Here is a 22,891-nt window from a genome sequence, read left to right as displayed (position 1 = left end):
ACTGTAGAGCTAACTCAGCACAGTCATGGGAGATAGCCCTGTTTGAAGAAATAGCTCTTAATCGCCATTTGGCTCTTATTGGTTGACTGGCTCACAAAACAAATTTTTGATGTAACTTGGTAGTATTATATTTGTCAAGTATTCATCAATTCTTTCAAAAGTTATTATGGGCTTAGAGATACATTGATAAAATGCCAAAGTAATCAAATTAAATCTGAAGTCTCATGTCATCGTATGCCCTATTTTTTCTTTCTTTTACCTTTTCCTCTCTCAAACTGGTCTGGTAAGAAGATATAATATTTGAAGTCAGCCATCATCTATGAGGACTCCAAAGCATCTGTGAAAATTAAATTTTTGTTCCATCATGCAGATTTTTTTTTTAACAGCAACAATCAAGATATTTGGGAATTACTAATTGAATAGGTCTTCTACCCCTTAAAATGGTTTACAAAATTATATTTGTATCGTTAATATGGGGTCATTTTCTCTAAAGGCAAGAATGTATTTTGAATAGTTCTACCAACTATATTAGACAGGATAGAAATTTTTTCCTAACAATTGATTACATCTGCTGTCTATACAACTTCAGTCATTAATTGCAGGATAATTTGCTGGTTTAATTCTACCGATTTCCTTTTTATTTCAGACTTCGTAAAGCAAGGGTACATTTTCATTGCAGGATTACATTTTAGGTGATGTGATCATGTTGCAGTAAATTTATTTTATCCTTATGAAGAAATCTTTGACTTTGAGGTCATTGTTATAAATACCACATAGGAAAAGATGCCAGTTTTGCTTTCAATTATATTTACTTTTTGTCCTTTAAAAATTGTCACTTTTCATATTGAGGTACAATATGTTTTCTGTTGCTTGCACACATTCATGTAAAATATATCTTCTATTGCTTATTGTTTATAGGCAAATAATTTAAAGTGCAACTTTTATAGTGTTGATGGTATAATTTTCTCTTTCCAGAAAAGTCAAAGCTAGCATAAGCATGATAATTAGGTCGTCTTTTGCCTTCTTGTGCCCATTAGCTTACTCTATTTAGAGAGTGGAGCAGCCTTGTAGATAGTGTTTGGTTAATTCTTACAAAGGTGAAAAAGGAAAGAAATTAAATATCATGGTATCAAAGATCATACTTTAGCATTTACAGGATTGCAAACATGACTAAGAAAATCCATTTTCAGGGTTTTTTATGGAAATAGGCTGCACAGAGAAGAAAACCGCTAGGTTTTCCCTATTCCATCCACTTTAGACAGAAGTTTTATTTTTCACAAATATGAAAAGTTAGTGAAACCTTAGCTTTACAGAGTTAAGCATCTTTGGCTTAGACGGTGAAGAATCTGCCTGCCACGCGGGAAACCCGGGTCAGTCCCTGGGTCGGGACGATCCCCTGGAGAAGAGAATGGCTCTGCCTGGTGGGCTGCATTCCCCCGGGTTCGCAAGGAGTCAGACACAGCTGAGCAACTGACACTTACACTTTCACTGGCTTTACTGATTAGGATGTTGTAGTATATAAATGATGCCTTTTTTCTTTTAATTAAAAAAAAAAAAAAGAGCTGACAACTTTCGAAATAACTTCCTAGCAGCTTGTTAAATTCTAGAAAAGTGGTTTCACAAATTTCTGTGGCTCTCCCCATTTTAAGGTACTTCTCTTCTTTCTTGCAAACAAAAGCACCAGTGTATGTTGCAAAAAAGAAAAACTGGAATGGCAAATGACTTTAAACTGCAACATGCTACTTTTTGTTTCTTTAGTCTTCTTTGTGGTATGGGGAAAATCTCCCCAAATTCAAATAACTTTCAGCAGATAGAGTGAGAAGTCCTAAGGCAGAGGCTGTGGTACTCACACCTTCAAGGGGTTCATTACTGCCCACACTTCAGCCTCCACCTCCCTCTTCCCACTGCTGCTCTTTCCACTTACATTTCAGACAAGCTGTATTCTTGGTTGTTGCTGCTAATTACCCAGTGATAGAACACCTCTGGGCTCTGCTTCCTCTGCCCTTCCTTCCCTGTCAAAATCCTACCTGGTGTTGAAGGCCCAACTCAAACACCTTCTCTTCCATCCAGTTTCTGATTCCCCATTCTTTCTCTTCTGTGTGCTTCTTAACCTCCTCTGTAAGCACCATGTTCTCAGATAGCAAGGGGGCAAACAGACCTGTATCGCCAAAAACCAAACCACTGAAAACGGTAAAAAAGAAGTCAGAGAGAGAAAAGTCAGGGAAGTCCATCAGGAGACCAGTGCAATGTTGTGAACTCAGACATCGGGCATGGCCAGACGTGGCGGCGTTGAAAGAAACATCACAGCCGTGACCAGTGAATGCACAGGTCTGAGGGGAGAGAGGTGGTCAGAGATTACTCGAGGTGCGTAGTTTGGGTGACAGAGTGAGTTAATCCAGAAAGGAAAACAGGAAGAGGAGACAATTTGAAGGGGAAATGAAAAGTTTTATTTTCTATTACGCTAAATCATGGCTCAGATGGTTGAGAATCTGCCTGCAGGAGACCCAGGTTTGATCCTTGAGCTGGGAAGATCCCCTGGAGAAGGGAATGGCACCCCGCTCCAGTATTCTTGCCTGGGAAACCCCGTGGACAGAGGAGCCTGGTGAGTTACAGTCCATGGGTTGGCAAAGAAACACGACTGAGCCAGTAACTTGAGGTGCCTATAGAATGTCCAGCATCCACAGGCAAAGGGACGCAGGAAGAAGTGAAAAATAAGGGTACAAATCTCAGGGAAGAGAGGGCAGGAGTCGTTAGCACATTTTCTGCTTTAGAGAGAAAACTTGAGCTAGGAATAACAGCATGTAAATGAAGGAAGAGGGGCTTTCACAGAGGTCTGGAAAATAGCCGACAGAAAGACATGGGGAGCCAGAGAGGCAGAGACCAGTATGAGAAACTTTTGAAATTAGAGGGTGGAGAAGGTCAGCAGTGTGAAGGTCTGGGAGGAAGCCGGGGAGCTCAAGCAGAACGAGCACTTAGAACAGGCCCCTAGATGTGACCGTTAGAGGAGCTGAAGGGGCCTTTGTAAGAGCAAAGTTTTGGTGAATTTAAATGAGGAAAAGCTAGATTGCAGTGGTGCTGTGCGCTCAGTCAGTCAGTCATGTCCTACTCTGTGACCCAGTGGACTGTAGCCTGCCAGACTCCTCCGTCCATGGGATTCTCCAGGCAAGAATACTGGCGTGGGTTGCCATTTCGTCCTCCAGGGGGGATTCCCGACCTAGGGATTGAACCTGCATCTCTTGCTTCTCCTGCATTGGCAGGCAGATTCTTCACCACTGAGCCACCAGGGAAGCCCCCTTGCTACACTTGATCCTAGCCAAAAGGCCAAGAAGCTACTGCAGTGGGTTGGGAGGTAAAGAGTAAGACAGTGAGGGGCGATAGCTCTTTCAGTAAGTCCAGTGGTGGAGGAAAGAGCATGAGGGGGATCTTACTGGGGCCAGAACCTTAAACCCTGCTTAGATGGAAAGGAAGGAGCTGGTAGAAAGCAGTACAGGAGAGGGAGAGAATAATCCATGCGTATGTAGGCTCTGTTTTATTTTGGATCTGCAATACACATCCTTTTCATCCTTGTGTCCCCTGGTCCAGTTTGTTGAGCCAATATCTTCCATCAAACAAGGTGTTCAGTGAATGAATTAAACGATGCCACGTAAGCCTTCAGAGTCAGAAGATGAGGCCGCAGTATCTTGCTCATCTTGACTTTGGAGAGAAACCTGGACAGATGTTTAAATATCCTCTCCAAATAGTTTGAAAAATGTTACCCCCAACTTAAAAATTACTTAATCGTGGTGATAAGACTGCCCCTTGTTTTACTGTAGAGGAGAGAAAATAAAATGATTGCCAAGTCCTCCAAATGCGCATATTTTTTCCCTCAAGAAAGAGAGGTGGAAAAACATGACTTATTGGCAACAGTCATATGAAAAGCAGTAGTGTTATTTTTCATACAAGTCTCGCTTACAGGCTACAGCTGTTGCAAAATAAACATGTTAAAAGCGGAAAAACTGACCATGAGACGAAGCCTTACTCATTGTCAAAAGCCTGATATGACTGCAAATTCACCCCTTAGGTGTTAAAGGACAAAAATATTTTTAATAAGACTCAACCTAATTCACTTGCCACCCCTCCCATGTTCATTGCAGCATGATTTATAATAGCTAAGACATGGAGACCACCTAAGTATCCTCTGATGGATGAAAGGATAAAGAAGTTGTGATGTGTATGTATACACAGACAAGAATGTGTATGTATGTATATACAGGAATGAATGCACTGACGCGTCCTGCCCTTTCTCTTCTTCTGTAGCCATCAGGTTTGGGCGCATGCCCCAGGCCGAGAAGGAGAAGCTGTTGGCGGAGATCTCCAGCGATATCGACCAACTGAACCCAGAGTCTGCGGACCTCCGGGCCCTGGCAAAGCATTTGTATGACTCGTACATTAAGTCCTTCCCGCTGACCAAAGCGAAGGCGAGGGCGATCTTGACGGGAAAGACGACAGACAAATCAGTTAGTTCTCTTCTACTGTCTTCATTTGGGGTGGCTGGGTTTTGCTGTTGTTTTCCCTTTGAGTAAATGACTTAACCGTGTTATGCACAGACGTGGTAAAGAATCCGCCTGCCATGCAGGAGAACCCAGTTCAATCCCTGGGTGGGGAAGATCCCCCGGAGAAGGGGATGGCAATCCACTCCAGTATTCTTGCCTGGGGAATCCCATGAACAGAGTAGCCTGGCGGGCTACCGTCCATAGGGTTGCCAAGAGTCGGACACGACTGAGCGACTGAGCACCCATGCACACCCACACACAGCACCGTTCTGTGGTTGGCTGGTACCTACTGCAGGCTGAGTCTAAAATAGAGGAGAGAGAGCGTTTTCAGATACGGTAAATAAACATTATTTTGAATAGGGAAAAACTCCTTCAAGCTCTCCTAATAAAATTTTTGAGACTAGTATAGAAAGATACAGGTCACCTTGGTGGTGGTTTAGTTGCTAAGCCGTGTCCGATGCTGCAGCAGGTCATCGTAACTTGAACAAATGAACTCAGGCTCCCCTCATGCCACCACGCTCTTTCAGGATATCTTTTCTTGGCATCAAAATCACTGGCCACGTTTGTATGCCTTCAAGCAGCCCAGTTTTTCTCTGGGAAGGGCCTGACCTAGGTTTGGAAAACGTGGTCGATCCCATGATTGTATCGTGCAGGACTACTCAAGTAGTTCTTGAAAACTACTCCAGAACTACTGAAGTTCTTGCAGAACTACTCGAGTACCTCTCAGAAGTTCTCTGTGGGGCATAAAAATATGTTTCGAATATCACACCCCCTTTCTTGCCTTTAGTGCTGTCTTGATTATTATCCCCAGGGAGCTGGGAGCTCTGTCCTCATGTCGTGTATGAGTTTTACCGTCTCAGAGGCTCTGAGCAGCCTGGGTTACTACAGGGGATTCTCAGACATCAGCAGGCGCGTTGATGACCTGTTTAGGAGACCCAGAGTGGGTGATAATGGTGGTTGAGTCCGTTTTCCAAGAAGTAAAATTCTTCCCTGATAACAAGCTGAGAAAGCACATGGGAATTATGTTGAATCGAGCTATAATTGTGCCCGAACTCTGGTCCTAGTCCTGCCATCACCTTCAACTGTGACCTGGATCCCATCTCTGGACCACAGTGTTCACAGGCAGGGTCTGGTTTTGAGTACAATGTCTGTAGCAGGTTCCTAGGGCAGTTAGAGCCACAGGACATTCTGAAGACACTGTCCCAACCCTTGAAAGCCTCTTCCTGTTGTCATTTATTTTCAGATGCACACCTGAACAGATGAACAGAAATATGTAACTCTCTCCCCACTTAATTTTATTTGGGGGAAAGTTTTATCACCTGTTACTATATTTTGATGACTGTCTCAAAACATTATTTTTTTTTCTTTTAGCTATACCATAAGAGTAGAATCAGCTAATAGAAAAAGAAAACCTTTTATGCAGTTGGCTGTGTAAAAAGTCAACTATCAAGAAGGGCAGTGGGTTTCCTGACTGCCAGAGAGATCACTGGTACCCTAACAGTATTATACCTATATCCAGCTGTTTACAGGTTTTTAAAAATCTTGCACATTCATTATGTTCAAGACCCACACTACCTTGCAGCTGCTATTATTATCCTCTTTTGTTCTCCTCCCAGAAGCCAGTCTTGCCCATTGGCCAGCAGTGGCCTGGTGGACAGAGACTCTGTGTTGTGAAATTCCCAAGAATTTTCACCTTGGGAAAGCATTCTAAGTGATGGTTTATTTTTATGAATGTGTAGATCAGCAGGAATGTCCCACCTTGTTCTGCTGCCCCAATCCCTCCACCGTCGAGAAATTTTCCTTGTGTTGTTTTGTTCTTCTCGAATTCTAGTGAGGACCTACTGTCTTCCTTAGGGCAGGCAACAGGTTGTACGTCATGGTAAAGCTGAGTCTAGGGCTTCCCTGGCGGCTCAGTGATTAAGAATCCGCCTGCCAATGCAGGAGACCTGGGTTCAGTCCGTGGGTCGGGAAGATCCCCCGGAGGAGGAAACAGCAAACCACTCTAGGCTTCTCGCCCGGAGAATCCCGTGGACAGAGGAGCCTGCCCGACTACAGTCCATGGGGTCTCAGAAGTGTCAGACACAACTTAGCGAGTAAAGAACGAAAAGCAGAGTCTATGTATTCTTTAAACGAAAAAATGAGGGCACAGCAAAACAAAAACCGATGGCCCCGGCCTCGCTCACTTTTCTATGGAAGGTAAACTGTGTTCGTTTAAAGGTTATAGAAACAAGAAAATCAGAGCAGCCTGGCTGAATAGAGTTAGCAGTGGGAGGCAGCTTGCGCCAGTTCTCTGAGAGCCCGATGTGTGACAGGGAGCCAGGCAGGAGACCCCGAGCTGGGAGCGGTTTGGTGACCAGGGAGAGCCCAGAGCACAGTTTACTCCACAGTTTGCCTCGGGCCGTTCAGTTTCCAGAAGCTAGTTTCTCACCTCTTTATCTCCCCGTCCAGACCTGCAATCCACACTGCAAGTCCTATTAATTTAATAGTACCTGAAAGATAAGAGGAAAGCATTAAAAAAAAAAATTTCTTTTCTCCAGTAGTCAAGATTTTAAACTTATACTTCCAGTGGCCAGCATACTCTTTCATGTGTTAACTGAGAGGTCCAGAGCCCAATTCACCATAAATCACTTTAAAAGCTCACGGCAATTGAGTCTTTGGCTCTAAATCTTTGAGTTTAAATGAAGGTAATTGTAGGCTCTTTTAGTGTGTTAGTTGCTCAGTCTTGTCTGACTCTTTACGACTCCATGGACTGTAGCCCGTCAGGTTCCTCTGTCCATGAGGTTTTCCAGGCAGGAATACTGGAGTGGGTTGCCATTCCCTTCTCCAGGGGCTCTTCCCCACCCAGGGATTGAACCAGGTCTCTTGCACTGCAGGCAGATTCTTTACCATCTGAGCCACCCGGGAACCAAGGCTCTTTATGGGGTATTAAATGTTAGTATCTCAGTTGTATCTGACTCTTTGTGACCACGTGGACTATAGCCCGCCAGGCTCCTCTGTCCATAGGATTCTCCAGGCAAGAATTCTGAAGTGGGTTTCCATTCCCTTCTTCCAGGGGGTTTTGTGGGGGGAGAGTGGGGGAAGCCCCAAAGTTTTATGGGGTAAATAGGTATTAAGCTATTTTAAGGGAAAGTGCCATAAAATGCTTAATTATCAGCTTCCCCTTATAGTAACTAAGACTGTGCTTTGTCTATAATAGTTACTCAAAATGTGTTTGCTTAATTGAATTAAAAGCTGCTGCCTATGCCCTTTGAAATTCTGGACTTTCATCAGAAGGCCTTTAGCCCAAGATTTGCTCACCAACCTGGACATCATTAAAAATCTGGATGGAGGCAGAATTGCCTCTTGTTAGGGTCTGGGAAGGAAAGAGAGACTGGGCCAAATTAGAATAATCCACTCTCTGATTACACAAAACTGAAATAGAACTGTTTGGCTCTCTCCTTTCTCCTTATCTTGCAAAATCAAATTAGGCACTAGTGGGGATAAATAGTGCAGAGAGGAATATGGGAAAGGGAAAAAGTAAAATCAGAACGTGATTTCCAATGAGACTAGAGATTTGTTCTTTATCTTGCATGGTCATGTTATTCATTTGATAGCATCTATCTCAGGGCTGTTGTGTTATCTCTTCTTGGCCAGGGCTTTTGAAAGTGAAGATTTGCATTGATAGGAAAAGTTTTGCAGGAGGGCGGACTCTTGAGGGGATGGAGGATCTGGAAAAGGGGCCGTGGCTGGTGCGGGAGAGCCGTTTGGGTCTCAGTGCACACCCCACTGGAAGGCTGTCATTAGGGTGGGTTCCGCCAAGCCGGGGGAAGGCTGCTCAGCACAGTGGATAACCAGTTACCCAGAACCTTTGTGACGGGAAATGGCTTCACTGAGAGGCCTTTCTTTAAATTTATCTTCCTGCTCCATTTGACCCTTGCCTGCTCTGTCTCATTGGTGACGCGCCTGCTAGTCTTTCAGGCCCAGCTCCCGCGTTTGCCTCCAGGGCAACCAGGGCTTCTCCCTTCCCCACTCAGCTCTCCTCTGCCTCTTACTCCCTGGTGCCATTGGCACCGTGCAGAACAGGTAAATGAACAGATCAGCTAAATGCTCCTTTTTAAAGAAATACTTGTTTATTTGGCCGCATCGGGTCTTAGTTGCAGCACGAGAGATCTTTCCTTGCAGCACACAGACTCTTTGGCGTGTGGGCTTACTTACCCCGCGGCATGTGAGATCTTAGTCCCTTGACCAGGGATCGAACCCGTGTCGCCAGCTTTGCAAGACGGATTCTTAACCAGTGGGCCCACAGGGGCTCCCCTCCTATCTTTTAAACTTAGACGTCCCACTTTCATTGTCCTTCCTCAAAGAGTAATGTTTGGGAACTTTAGGCTCTGGGTCTAGGAGAAGATGGGGAATTGGAATCACAGGGTGTGGGACATCAGAGAAGAAACTTTAGGAGCACTGGACCTTTGAGCCACCCTCAAATAGAAATGGAACTGACTCTCCCCGTGGTCTGTTTCCCTGTCGGTGGCTTGTTCCCGCCCAGACCCCTTCTTTGAGAGAATCTACAGAACTCTTAAATCCACGAATATGCTAGAACTAGGGTGCTGTGTCTACTGAAGGCAACCTGAGAACTGAACGGACTTTGGAAGTTCCCAGTGTTTGACTGTTACCCTGCTGTGATGATCACACTGGGTGTATCGTTGTCACATGATCCCATGTTTGTTGATGAAAATAAACAGAGAGTGGTTTTCAAAAAACCATTTTCAGTGCCATGGTTTGTCATAAAACAATAAATAGAAAAACCCTTGGTGTGTCTGCCAGCTTTTCACTCCATATCTGAGGGATGGTGAGGCCCTGCTGACTGCGCTCTGTCTGCAAATAAGGAATAAAGCTTGTTATTTATACTGTATTGGACTTTGGGTCCCAAAGAATCGCACTGCTTATAACGCATGTATGTGGAGTCACTGTTTTTATAATTGCAGGAGCAAACTGGTGCCATCATAAAAATGGTTCTTCTAAACAGTGTGTGAAATAGGAAACCAAGGGATAGTAAAACCAGTATGGAAATATAAACTTTTGTGAAAACAGTTCTGTACCCATTTAAGTGTTTGCATGCTAAAATTTACAAGGGCCGTCAAATATAGTAACTCAAACTATTGGAAAGATATCTATCCTTTTAAATCCTACTCTTACCAGCTAAACAAAGTGTGGTCTCTCTCCGCTTTTCCCTGAGTGAGCTGGAATTTGCTCCCCTGAGAAGGAGGACACCAGACAGACAGACAAAAGAGACTTGGGAACCACGGTGTAAATAAGGAGCAGACTGGTAGTGGCGCTTTGTTCTGATCACTATTGAAGAAATTTGGCTCCTGGAATCGTTAAATCTATAGAGTCACATTCTAAAAATAAATTTATTTCCAGTACTATCAGGAATCATTGAAGATATAACAGATCTGAACAAATGGGCTTCTTTTAGACAGTAAACTTAGAAGATAATATTCTATATAGTCAAGAAGAAAAGCATTTTTAGTTGGGTTTTTTTTTTCATCTTTAATAATTAGACCTAGTTGGTCAGTATGCTTGTTTGTCAGCTGAGTAACATTTTGGCCAGCCATAGATGTTTCTTTAAGAGATGAGGGTATGTGCTGGGTCATTAAAGTGTCAACAATTCTTCCTATTAAGTTTTTGTGTTAAATCTCTAAACGATGCAGGAAAACGAGATACACTGGAGGGACTTTCAAACTTAACTTCGATCCCACATTGTTGTTCAGTTGCTAAGTTGCGTCCAGCTCTCTGTGACTCCATGGACCACAGCATGCCAGGCTTCCCTGTCCTTCACTGTCTCCCAGAGTTTGCTTAGACTCAAGTCCATTGAGTCGGTGATGTCATCCAGTCATCTCAGCCTCTGTCACCCTCTCCTCTTGCCCTCAGTCTTTAGCACTTAAATGGCATCTCTCGGAAGTAAGAGTTCAAAGGCCCTGTGCCAAGACCTCAGCATAGATGAGTTTATAAGCCCCAGTTGCTCCCAGAATTGTCACTTTTTGAAAAAAAAAAAAAAGCAAAAGTGGGGAAGTCATGTAGAAAGTCGCAGAAAGAGAAAAGAATTAGTCATGAGTGAGGGGATCTGGTTTAGGGTTTGCTATAAATAGCTGTTTGACTTTAGAAAGTCTCCTAGCTTCAGTTTATTCATACCTAATCAGAGAATGATGCTGCAGATTATTCCCGAAGACCTTCCTGTTAGTTCTCTAAGCCGATGGTTCTCCACAGGAGGGAAATAGGGATGACAGAGGAGAAACCAGGAAGAAATTGAGGAACCCCAACCAATGCAAGCTGGATTAACATTCACCCACTGGAGCTAGTAGTTGAGGAGAGGAACCATGTGTGCCTCAGCGGGTGAAGGTCAAAAGTATAAAAAGGAAGGAGACGATGAAGAAGACAAAGCCTTAAGAATTCACTTTTCTTCCTTGAGGCTTTGCTCTAATCTGTCAGGAAACCTAAGGCCACCAGGATCTAAACTAAGATCACCATTTTTCCAGGCTAGTTTTAACTCTGATGCGGTTACCAAGTGATCGTGAGAGTGTAGAGTTGTCTGCTTCACTAATTTCAGTTTCCCAGCTTGGAGATATCATCAGAATTTTTGCTGTTGTTTAGTCGCTAAGTCGTGTCCAGCTCTTTGCCACCGCATAGACTGTAGCCTGCCAGGCTCCTCTGTCCTTGGCATTTCCCAGGCAAGGATACAGAAATGGGTTGCTATTTCCTTCTCCAGGGGATCTTCCCGACCCAGGGATCGAACCTGCATCTTCTGCATTGGCAGATGGATTCTTTACCACTGAGCCACCTGGGAAACCCATCACCAGAATAATCCCTGCTTTCTCAGTTGATTTTTTCACTTGTCTTCCCTAGGTTACCATTTTATTATTCAAAAGGAGTTGTAAATTTAAAGGATCCATGTATAGTCACTGAAACAACTCATATATTAAAGTGCTGACGTTGGACTGCTAAGAAACAGTATTATTCTATCTGTCCATTCAAAAAAGTAAACTTTTATTACTCTAATATGTCTTCATTAATAAGTCAGCTTTTCCAGTGGTCTTTGTGTTATACATAGGTATGAGATAGTTCTAGAACTAATTTTAATTATCTATAAAAACAGTACCCTTAACCCCATCCCAGTTTTGATATGTGGAGCCATTTTTGAAAATCAAAATATATCAACATAGATGACATTTGATATATCTCTCCAAGGAAAACTAGCTTCCTCTTACTAAAATCACTTTGTTCCCCTGGAGAAACATTGTGTTCAAGTGCGGTTTTCTTCATTCCGTCCTGACCTTTCTGTGGTCTGTGGAAGTGCAAGCATATATAACAGCCAGAGGCTGATTCGCCATGAAGCTAATGAAGCCTCAGGGCCTCTTCCCTTGCATAGAGCCCCTTCCAGTGCTCAGGGAAGGGCCTGAGCTATTTGTTCTTATAATTTGTGTCACTGAACCCAACAGTTGTAAATGTACTCAACAGTCATGTACATTTCAGGCCCCACAAAACCTGGATCTCACCCTGATAACGTCCTAGATGTAGTTAAGCATTCTTTCCTGTTAAGGAGAGATGCTTATCTAGCCATTTGATATAGTGTCTGAAGATAAATACATTGTTAGCCCCAAATTAGAAGTGTAAAACCATTAGAACCAAATCTGAAGAGGATATGGTTCCTCTGTCAGTGGCAGATCATGCGATGATACCGTGCAAGCTAATAGAGCATGTAAGGCTTTGTAGAAAAGACAGAAACGTGCAACTGAGGTACATTTTGTGTGGACCGTTTTACCAGAAGTATAACATTAAGTCATTGATTCAAGATAAACTCCACAGGCCGAATTCCCCTCGTGGTTTTCAGAGTTCAGCCACCTGTAAGCCAGGCAGGCACATCTTCTGCTGTTTCTGTATGAGGAATCCCAGTGTAAAGTGTGTGGCTTGGGACCTCACTGGTGGTCCAGTGGCTAACACTGTGCACTCCCAATGCAGGGGGCCTGGGTTCAATCCCTGGTCAGGGAGCAAGATCCTGCATGCCGCAACTAAGACCCAGTGCAGCCAAATAGATTAATTCATTAATTTTTTAAAATGTGCGGGTTAACTGTTTGCAGTCTAACAGTTGGTGAACGGGTGGCAAAGAAAGGCAGATCTCCGGGCAGATGACATCTGGATCACCCCTGCAGCTTGATAGATCCACACAGGATCTGAAAGGATCTATGCAGACTTCAAAAGTGAAAAAAAAAAAAAAAAAAAAAAAACCCAGCAGCATCAGCTATGACGAGGAAAAACAAAGAAACCCACCTGGGATTCATTTGCATGTGCATACCCAGAATCCTCTGCCAACTCGACGTTTTGAAAATGCTGAAGGGATCTTTTTTTTAAAGAAAGAAAAAAACTGGAATGGTTTGGCATGACGGTGGGGGCTGCTGATTCCTTTCTCTGTCCTTGAGTGTTTACTGCCAGGAAATCCTGACCAACGTCGGTTGCCAAGGGGTTACCAAGTCACATTGTTGTTAAATTGGGAGAGAAAATTAGCAGGATTTTGTGCCTTCTGTGCAACTGTGACAGAGTTTCAAAAACAGGAACCTGGGGCTTTATATGAGGGGACAGGGGAAGTCGAGGGGGAAGAGTCACAGGATGATTTATCAGGGCATAGTTCCAGAGAAATTGCTTACATGGAGGTGGGAGAATGTCATGCATCCATTCTCTGCCAAGAAGCTGAGGGACTGAGGTCATCCAAAAGCTGGGCAGATGGAGGTACTGTCTCTCCATAATGTGAAGAGGTGATGACTTTACATCCTTATTGTTTGTGTTTGTACAGGTGCGGGTGGACTCTTCAGGTACCCTCAGATGTCTCATGGCAGTAACGAAAGTTAGGCTCTTGGTAGCATAAATTATAATGGGCCACAAAACGCTTTGAGATCAGACACCACCTTCTCCTAGGTTCTGTAAAAGCAAGTGTTTGTCAGCATCAGAATCTGGCGTTCTGGAAAAATTCACCACATGTTAACTGAAGAGACTGTCCATCTCCTCTGTCCTTTTTTTTGCTTCGTCTTTCCTCCCGTTGATAGTATCGGTCTGAAGTAGAGAAAAAAGCAGAATGCCTTCAAGCAGTGTGCACTATTCGTTCCTGGCTTGCTTGAAGACTTAAGAGTCACTGGCGAGCTTTCTCTTGGGTTCCTCTCATCTGTCCTACTTTGCGGTTTTGTATTTGCTAAACAATACAACTGAAGTGAATTTTTGGGGTTTAAAAAAAGTAACAATTTCTGGAATAACTCCAGTGAATGTTGTTGAAATAAGAGGCAAGTTTGGGAATCTGCTCAACATCTAAAACCCCTTAGAACTGGTGTCATGTCCTTCAGTGCAGAGCAGACGCAATAGTTTGGTGACGGGAACTCCCTGGTGGGCCAGTGGTTAGTGCTTTCACGGCTTGGGCCCCGGTTCAGTCGCTGGTCAGGGGACTAAAATCCTGCAAGACATGTGGCATGCCCCCCCCCCCAAAATTTGATAGCAATCCTAGACTGCTGTAGAGATTGATAGTTAGACTGTCTGAACCAGTGGGTCTTGAAGCTGGCTACTGCTGGCTCTCATTGTATCTGCTTCCTTTTGCCAAAGAGGAGAGAATTCTCAGTATCTCTCAATAAAGCTTCTCAAAAGAAGCTTTTTTTTTAGCACATCAGAGACTTCATACTCGTGGACATGTATGTGTACATGCACACTCACACAGATACACACACACACACACACATGCACACATCACAGACACCACTTCCAAGAAATGAAACTGGCATATCCTCAAGAGAAGCGAAATCTATGCAGTCCACTTCAGATGAGAAATTCGAGGGCTAGGAAAGATAAATGGCTTTTCTAAAGTCACAGAGTTAACCACAGAACCAAAGCTGGAAGCCAGATACCCTCAAGTCTTATTCCTTGCTTCTGAGTAAAACACATGACTAGAATTGAGGAGTTGTTCCTTACAGAGTTCAGTAGGTATATACGTGTGTGTATGTATATAATTGTGATCACTTATTCAGAGTAGCCTTTAGAATTTCACAAGGACCACAAACCTCTGGTTAAATCTATACAAGGAAATGAAAGAGAAAGATTATTTCATGGACAAACCCAACGGGCTTTTGAAAGCAGCCTATTGCAAACCTGAATAACTGATAACCGAGTTTTATTGATTCTTGACCCTTAAGGACAGAAACTTTGAAAAATATGTTCCAGCCCTTTTTTATTTTGCCACTTTTGTAGTGTTTGCCCACAGGCCTTATGCAGCTGCTCTTTCTGAAACAGATTGCTTCCAGAGCATTAAAAAAAAAAAAAAAAAGAGGAAAGAAAGAAACAGACATTTTCTTGACTCAGTGTTTTTAGTCTGCTTTCAGACTGATTTTTCTAAAGTTAAGTATAGTTTACATGTACATTATGTTTTATTTAAGCTCTGAGAGGATTTAATCTAAAACTGCAAGATTACTTTATGTCCAAGTGGGTCTATTCAACCCTGAGTTGCTGAAATAATTTTTTTATTGAAAAAAGGTTAAAAATATATCCCATTGAAAGCCAGAATAAAACAGTAGATTTTTGCATCATTTTTTATATCAACAACAAAGACCCTCCGAGCAACAGGAATTGGAGCTATTAGCGAGTCACTGGTTGTGGTATCATATCACCAATGTTGGTGAAATATGTTTGGTTCCAGAAGACAACTTGGAGAATTAATCGAGACATGAGTATTTTCTCACTGTTCAGTGTTTTGAACTTGAAAGATTTTCATTAGCAAAGCAAGTGTCTGTGAAGAAGCTGGGATGGTGTTGACCGTGAATGAGAAATGTCCAACTCAGCCACTTTCTCCCATTTTTCTTTGCAGCCGTTTGTTATCTATGACATGAACTCCTTAATGATGGGAGAAGATAAAATCAAGTTCAAGCACATCAGTCCCCTGCAGGAGCCCAGCAAAGAGGTGGCCATCCGCATCTTCCAGGGGTGCCAGTTTCGCTCCGTGGAAGCCGTGCAGGAGATCACAGAGTACGCCAAGAACATCCCCGGCTTTGTGAACCTTGACTTGAACGACCAAGTAACTCTCCTAAAATACGGCGTGCATGAGATCATTTACACGATGCTGGCCTCCTTGATGAATAAGGATGGGGTCCTCATATCCGAGGGCCAAGGATTCATGACAAGGGAGTTTCTAAAGAGCCTGCGAAAGCCCTTTGGTGACTTTATGGAGCCCAAGTTCGAGTTTGCTGTGAAGTTCAACGCACTGGAATTAGATGACAGCGACTTAGCAATATTTATAGCTGTCATTATTCTCAGTGGAGGTAAGCTGCTGCCTGAGGTTTTCTGTGAAGGAGGGTGGGGTGGGGGTGGGATGGCTGAATGAATCTCGACTTGCCTTCGCGTGAGGCTTTGTGCCTTTTCTCTCTGCACCTACCGCACTTTCCACACAGAAAGTGCCACTGGGATAATGCCATGGGAGGCATACTGAGAAAGAATATTGATTTCCTCTCTGACGGCTGTGGGTAGCTCAGGCGCTTTTCCCTTATTCTGAAAAATATTTTTTTCTGGTCAAATCCAAACACGGAAGACAAATGCCCTCTTCTCCTTTTTTTTTTTTCCTCTTTATTTTCTTTTTCCTTGTCTTTTTCTGTTCCTTTCCAGAAGGCCAGTCTATTCTTCATTTAAGTAATGACATGTGTAACTTTGTGAGACGATGCTCACTTGCATAGAGAAGGCGCCACTGTGTGTGTGTATGTGTGTGGTCAGACTGTGGTCCAGCCCCACCATCAGCAAGGTGTTACCTTGAATCGCTTCCGCAGCTCAGGGATCAGAGAGCACACACCTGCTGACCTCTGCCCCCTCTCCCGTCTGGAGTCCTCTGACGACTCCCCTGACGTGCCTTGGTGAGGCAGTCGGCTGTGACCAGGAATGCAGTCCCAACCAGAGAACACCCAGAAAATTGAATTGTTTAGGCATTCATTGTACTTTTGGCCTTGCAAGGGCATGATCTAATTAACCAACTCCGAAAGCCAGGTTTTACACTAAATGCTACGTTCGTTGGCACCTCATGGGTTTCCAACTTGAGTAGGAGAAAGTTTTAGTGTCATCTCTCTATAAAAATTGTCTCTCGACAACCACTTTTCTTTACTGAGGTGGACTTCGGGTGAAGTTTTTTGTGGGTGCTCTCCAGAATACCCCCTGTGGGTGAAAACTGATGTGTAGGGAGATGGTGGTCCTGGAGATGTAAGTTGTGTGTGGCTAGACAGCACACCGCAGAGAGCAAGGTCCACTCGGTAGTCTTTGCTTGTCTGGGTACTCGAGAGCAGAGTGTTTCTGAAATCAGATGCACGGTGAATTAGCAACGAGAGTAGTAAGTAGCAAACACTTATTGAGTACTTACTGTGTTCAGGAAGTGTTCTCACCACTTCACACACATTCTTTTAATTCTCACAACCCCAATGAGGTAAGTACTGTTTTGCAAGTGAGGAAACCAAAGCACTAAAAGGTTCAGTCACTTGGCCAGAATCTCCCAGACGGCAAAGGTGGAGCCAGGATGATGCACCAAGGTCATCTGGCTGACTCCACGGTCTGCACTGGTAGCCCACTTTACATGACCAGGGTGCAAATAGATAACAACACAGTGCAGATTAACTCTGATGCCACAAGCCCTTTGTCGTGTTACGTTTAATAATAGCAAAACTGTGCTATCCAGTGTGTTTTGATACCTACTTCTTCAGTTGACCCTTGAATCTCTGGAATCTGTGATTAATTCAACAAAGAATGAGATTCCAGTTTATGTTAGGTCCACTGGAAGAAAAAGATTCAATTCTGAACAACCAGGTTAGAAAACAAGTTGGTATTGTTTAGCTAATATTTTAAGGCCCATTTTATTTTTATTGAAATATAGAAATATAATTATTAACATGTGATCTATTTCTAAGATTTTTCCTAATTATACCATATATACCATGTTTATGGGCTTCCCCAGTAGCTCAATGGTAAACAATCTGCCTGCAATGCAGGAGGTGCAGGTTCAATCCCGGGGTGGGGAAGATCTGCTGGGGTAGGAAATGGCAACCCACTCCAGGATTCTTGCCTGGAGAATCCCATGGACAGAGGAGCCTGAAGGGCCACAGTCCATCGGGTCACAAAGAATCAGATATGATAACAACTGAGCACATACCAGGTTTATATTCCTTTTTTCACGAAATCATTTCTCATGTCATTAACACTCTTAATACTTTTCTCAGTTTTAAAAATAAGAATAATATATGGTCATTTTTTAATTCAAAGAGTATAGAAAGGTGTTAAGTGAAAAGTAAAGCTCCGTATCCTCAAAATAAAATAGGATTAACAAAGGTCTGATTCTCCTACCAAAACGTTTCTGTGTCTGTGCTGGCATATATGTATGCGGCCGTTTAAAATTTGTTTTAATTGAAGTATAGTTGACTTACAACGTTGTGTTCATTTCTGCTGTAAAGCAAAATGATTCAGCTACGTGCATGTGTATATGTTTATTCCTTTTTTATTCTTTTGCATCATGATTTGCCACAGGATATCGAACATGGCTCCCTGTGCTATAGAGTAGGACCTGCTGTCTGTCCGTTCTTTGGGTAATAGCTTACGTCTGCCAGCTGCAGCCTCCCCCTCCATCCCTCCCCATCTCCTGTCTTTCTTGGCAACCTGAAGTCTATTATCTCTGTCCGTGAGTCTCTCCCTGTTTCACAGATAGTTCCACTCGTGTCATGTTTTAGATTTCACGTGTAAGTGACATCGCTCGGTATTCGTCCTTCTGATTCACTTCACTTAGTGTGATAACCTCTAGCTGTAGCCGCGTTGCCGCAAATGGCCTTGGCTCACTCTTTTTTGTGACCAGTAATTCCATGGTAAATATGAACCACAGCCTCTCTATCTGTTCATCTGTCGATTGGCCGTTTCGGTTGTTTCCGTATCTTGGCTATTGTGAATAGTGCCGCTGTGAGCATAGGGCTGCGTGTATCTTTTTGAATTAGAGTCTTATCTGGATATATGCCCAGTAGTGGGATTGCTGAATCATGTGGCAACTCTATTTTTAGTTTTTTGAGGAACCCATACTGTTTTCCATAGTGGCTGCACCAACTTACATTCTCACCAGCAGTGTAGGAGGGTTCCCTTTTCTCTGCACCCTCTTCAGTATTTGTTACTTGTGGATTTTTAACGATGGCCATTCTGACTACTGTGAGGTAGTACCTCATTGTAGTTTTGATTTGCATTTCTCTAATATATGCTATCATTTTTAATGACTATAACATATTTCTTTTTATAATAGACCATTGCATGCTAAATTATCTCCCTACTTATGTATAGGTTGCTTTATAAGAGCAAATTATGACTGATTCATGTTATAGAAAATTATGGAAAACATGTTCTAAATTCTACTGCATTGATTCTTCTTATGTGTAAATTTCTGTTAACATTTCAGATTATTTTCTCACTCTATAAGTTACCAGAAGTAGAATTGCTGAGTAGATGGCCATGAGCATTTTTAAATCTTTTGTTTCATTATTGCCAAATTGTTTTTCCACAAAGTTTGTACCAGTTTATATTCATTCCTACCACAGATATTAAGGGAGGCATTTGAAATAAGCCATTCCAACATGCTTGGTTTCTATCCAGGAAAGGTTTAGGCAAGAAATAATTACGGTAATTCATGGCTTTTTGAACCTGAGCAATGTTGTTTTATGGGCATGTGAGATGACAGTATGATTTCATCTAGAAAAATGCCATATACTACCCACGACACACAGACTAGATTATTTTAAAAACCATTTATTCAGTTAGGCCTTTAAAATGTGTATGAATTGGTCAAAAATACCTCTGAGAATAACTTGATTTGATTTAATAGATACTGCAGTCTTTGACTTTCAGTTATGAAAATTAAAAATGGTATCACTTAAATGTCGGCGCTCTATAAACGAGTTCCTTTGAGCGTTCCCCAGACTGTCTTCACAGTAGCCAGTTTCCAGAGTTCATTGGATCCTCACAACAAGGAGAAGAAATCTGAAAGTAGCTGCCAGTCATAGAATCTTGAAATCATATATCTGTAGTTAAGACGAGAAGAAAACCCTGTGGATCATTTGAGACTTCCTTTAAAAAAAAGAAAAACTTACCATTGACCCACTGGCGAGTTCCCATATCGCAAAAGGGAAATCCTTCTCTTCGCTGAGCAGAGTTTGACTTTGTCGATGAAGCCAGCCTCTGGGCACTAGGTAAGAATGGATAAACTGGACCCCATGTTTGCTCAACACCCAAGAGCTTGATTCCCTCCTTTAGTCAGGGAAGCTGGTTGGGTAGAGGCCAGAGAAGGAGCTGCTCTGGTCATTCTGGATCCAAAGACTGGATCCCAGTGAGATGAGCTTCCTGGTCATCTGTAGATGGTGGAACCACCATCCCAGACAGTGGTTTGTTTGGGTACCCCATGTAATTTCTCGTACAACATATAATTTCTCAATTCCCATCCTGGGTTTTCCAAAGGAAAATGTTCATGTAAGCAGAGGCATTGACAAATTTCTGATGCTACCTGTTCTTAACAAGAGGGGTTGTTTTCTCGTCTTCGGTTTGCTCTGAAGTCTGCAGAGAGCTTCAGGGACTTGACAGAGGAGCACTGTGGGCAGGGAACCTGGTGACCTCCTCCTAAGCCGGCCTTAAGTGTCACTCACAGAAGAGCTTCGTTCCAGTCAGAGTTATGACCCTAGACTGAAGGGGAGATGGGCATTATGTAAGGGTGGGGTGGTGAGGAATAGGGGAGGTTAAGGGTGGGGGATTCCCCAGAGGACCCAAAGGGGTTTTTGGATGAAAGTACCTGATTTTGACCCAACTGAGTGTTCACTGGGGAAACTGGAGCTGCAGTAGTAAAGATCACGGTCACTCGGCTTCAACCCTAGAAACTGCTGATGCCGTTAGATTTGGTCCTTAGATTGGCCTGCTGTTCAGCATCTCTACTATGTATTCAGTTCTCAGACCAAGCACGCTGAGAGAGATGACCTAGTTCTTCTCAGAATTTCCTCCTCTCTCCCTCCTTCTCCTTTGAGCTTCAAGCAAGAAGAAGGAGACTAAAAAGAACCACATTCCCCAAACCAAAGGACAGCATTTTGTCCCGTACTTTCTCCCACTAGGTCCCGACAGTTCTCCTGTATCTTTATTCTTATTCCATAGACAGAAAAGAGAGTCAGAGATGAAAGGGTTGTGTCTAAGATCTGACAACTCATGAGCAGTGAATCTAGAAGGGAAACCCAGGTATCCTGACTGTCACCTCCCCGGGTCCCTTCTGCCACTTGACTGGCAGATGTGGTCAACTCCCTCATTGGGTCAGTGGCCCCAGCCTGTGTGCCCATCACTGTTCAGGAGCCCTGGCCCCAGAGTCCAGAAGCAAGGCTTCCTCAGGAGTCATGATAAGGGAAGAGAAGGAGCAAGAAGCCCTTGCTCCCTCTCGTCTCCCTGCCTGGATGGGTGGCGTCAAGAGTAATAAAACTGCCTCCAGCAAGGGCATGCTTGCAGCTGGCGCCACAGCATCATGCCAGCCACACCAGCAAACTCCCCAAAACCTACCAGCAGCCAAGGCCAAGTGGAAAGCTCAGTAAAGCTGACAAGCCCCAGGACACTCCACTGGACACTTTGCCCCCCTCGGGCGTTTGCTATTTGGTGGAGAAAAAGCATAGGAGGGTTCCAGCTGGAACTCGGCAATAGGAAAAAGCTCTTTCTGTTAATTCAAAACAGTTTGGAATCCATCACAGTTCTCCCCAAACTTCCATGATATGGGGGAGGAAATTCACTGGATTTTACAATATATTTCTCGAGGCAGATTGTCATCACCATCCTAATGACAGAGAAGCTGTAAATATTGGTGCAGGAGCCACAGATGGCAAGTCACCCGGCCTCCTCATTTACCCTCTTGGGTCTGGCTGGGTTCTGCAAACCTCCTATATAGCAGCTCCTCCTGTTTCCAGCCATTCCGGTCATGTTCTTTCTCCGTGAAGCAGTTTTGGACAGCTGCTCTTGGAGCGACTGTGTGCTTTTCTCTTGTAGAATGGGCAGAGCGCATAGGCTACTGGGGGGATTGTTCATAACTATACATCTGCAGGTGAAGGAAGAGTCGATATTCTGTGACAATGGAAAACACCTAGACCGCTCAGGTCAGTACACTAGAGCTCTGTTTATATCCTTGGTCATGACTTACATGTGTACAGAAATATACTTTTTAAAATAATTATTTGTTTATGGCTGCACCTCGGAGCATGCAGGATCTTAGTTCCCCAACCAGGGATTGAAGTCATGACCCCCTACATTGAAAGGGCAGAGTCTTAACCACTGGACCTCCAGGGACATCCCATAGATGCAATGTATATGTTTTAGTTTGTTGGAATTAGAGTCAGAGCACAGAACCCAGCCCAGAATAAGTACTTAATAAATGCTTATTGAGTGAACAGTGATCTAATATTACTAATAAAAAGATCTGCCATTTATTCACTACTTCACTGTGAACCAGAATAGATAGTAAGCAGTTTACCTACATCCTGAATCTTTAATTTTCCCTACAATTCTAGAAAGTCTCTCACTTATCCCCATTTTTACAGACGGAGAAAACAGAAGGTTAGAATTGCTTTAGATTAAGCAATTTGTCCCAAGGTCACTGAGCTCCTAATCAGTGAGGCCAAGGTCAGACCCAACCTGACCTTCAAACAGATGCCCTTAACTGCCGCTGCCTTGGTGTGTGTTGAGATGTGGAACCATCCCAGTTACTTACCTTGGTCTTAGAGTTCTTTGGCAGTTATCCAAAATTACCATTTCCCTATTACCTTCAAGTATTTCAATCAAGAATTTCCAGGTACAGTTCAAACATAACTTCCTACTATCCAGAGCCCTTCTCGAGACACCATTTGTCCCCAGCTGCCTCACAAAATTACACCCCAGGTTTGAGAACTGCTCTGGGAAGGCGTGGACCCCCATGTTAACCCCGAGATTGGTGCTGGCTCTTCCGTTTCTTCAGGTAGCACAGCCCCCCATTCACAGAGCTCCCTGCAAAAACTGACCGTAAACTTGAAGTACTCAAGTAAACACGTCCCAGCATGGTCAGATAGCATCTGGCAGCAGGTTCTGACAGAGAGGAGTGGTTGCGGGGAAGTCTGTGAGAGAAATGTAAAACTGCTAAAATACCCTCCAGTAACCTGACGTCTTCCTGACCATCCACATGTTCACTCTGCCCACTCCTTGTGTGGCAAGCACCCCTCTGGAGGACGGCGGACCCACAGGTCCAGGGCGGGAGGGCCTCTGGGCTGGGGAGTGTCAGCTCTCCTCCGCATCCCTAACTGCCCTCCAGAATCTGG

At 43.6% G+C, this 22,891-nt stretch overlaps 1 protein-coding gene across 10 annotated transcripts in view; it reads left to right on the top strand.

Annotated features, from left to right (window-relative positions):
- The window catches only part of PPARG (peroxisome proliferator activated receptor gamma), a 122,102-nt gene that overhangs the window by 88,737 nt on the left and 10,474 nt on the right, over positions 1-22,891 (top strand). For all 10 annotated transcript variants that reach the window (XM_065935438.1, XM_065935433.1, XM_065935437.1 and 7 more), the window contains 2 exons: positions 4,297-4,496; positions 15,400-15,850. In XM_065935438.1, coding sequence (XP_065791510.1) covers positions 4,297-4,496; positions 15,400-15,850 — 651 coding nt within the window. The remainder of the gene's footprint in view (positions 1-4,296; positions 4,497-15,399; positions 15,851-22,891) is intronic.

The sequence above is a fragment of the Muntiacus reevesi genome, chromosome 4 (assembly GCF_963930625.1).
Source record: "Muntiacus reevesi chromosome 4, mMunRee1.1, whole genome shotgun sequence".
NCBI lineage: Eukaryota > Metazoa > Chordata > Mammalia > Artiodactyla > Cervidae > Muntiacus > Muntiacus reevesi.
This window is presented reverse-complemented; position numbering and strand designations above follow the sequence as displayed.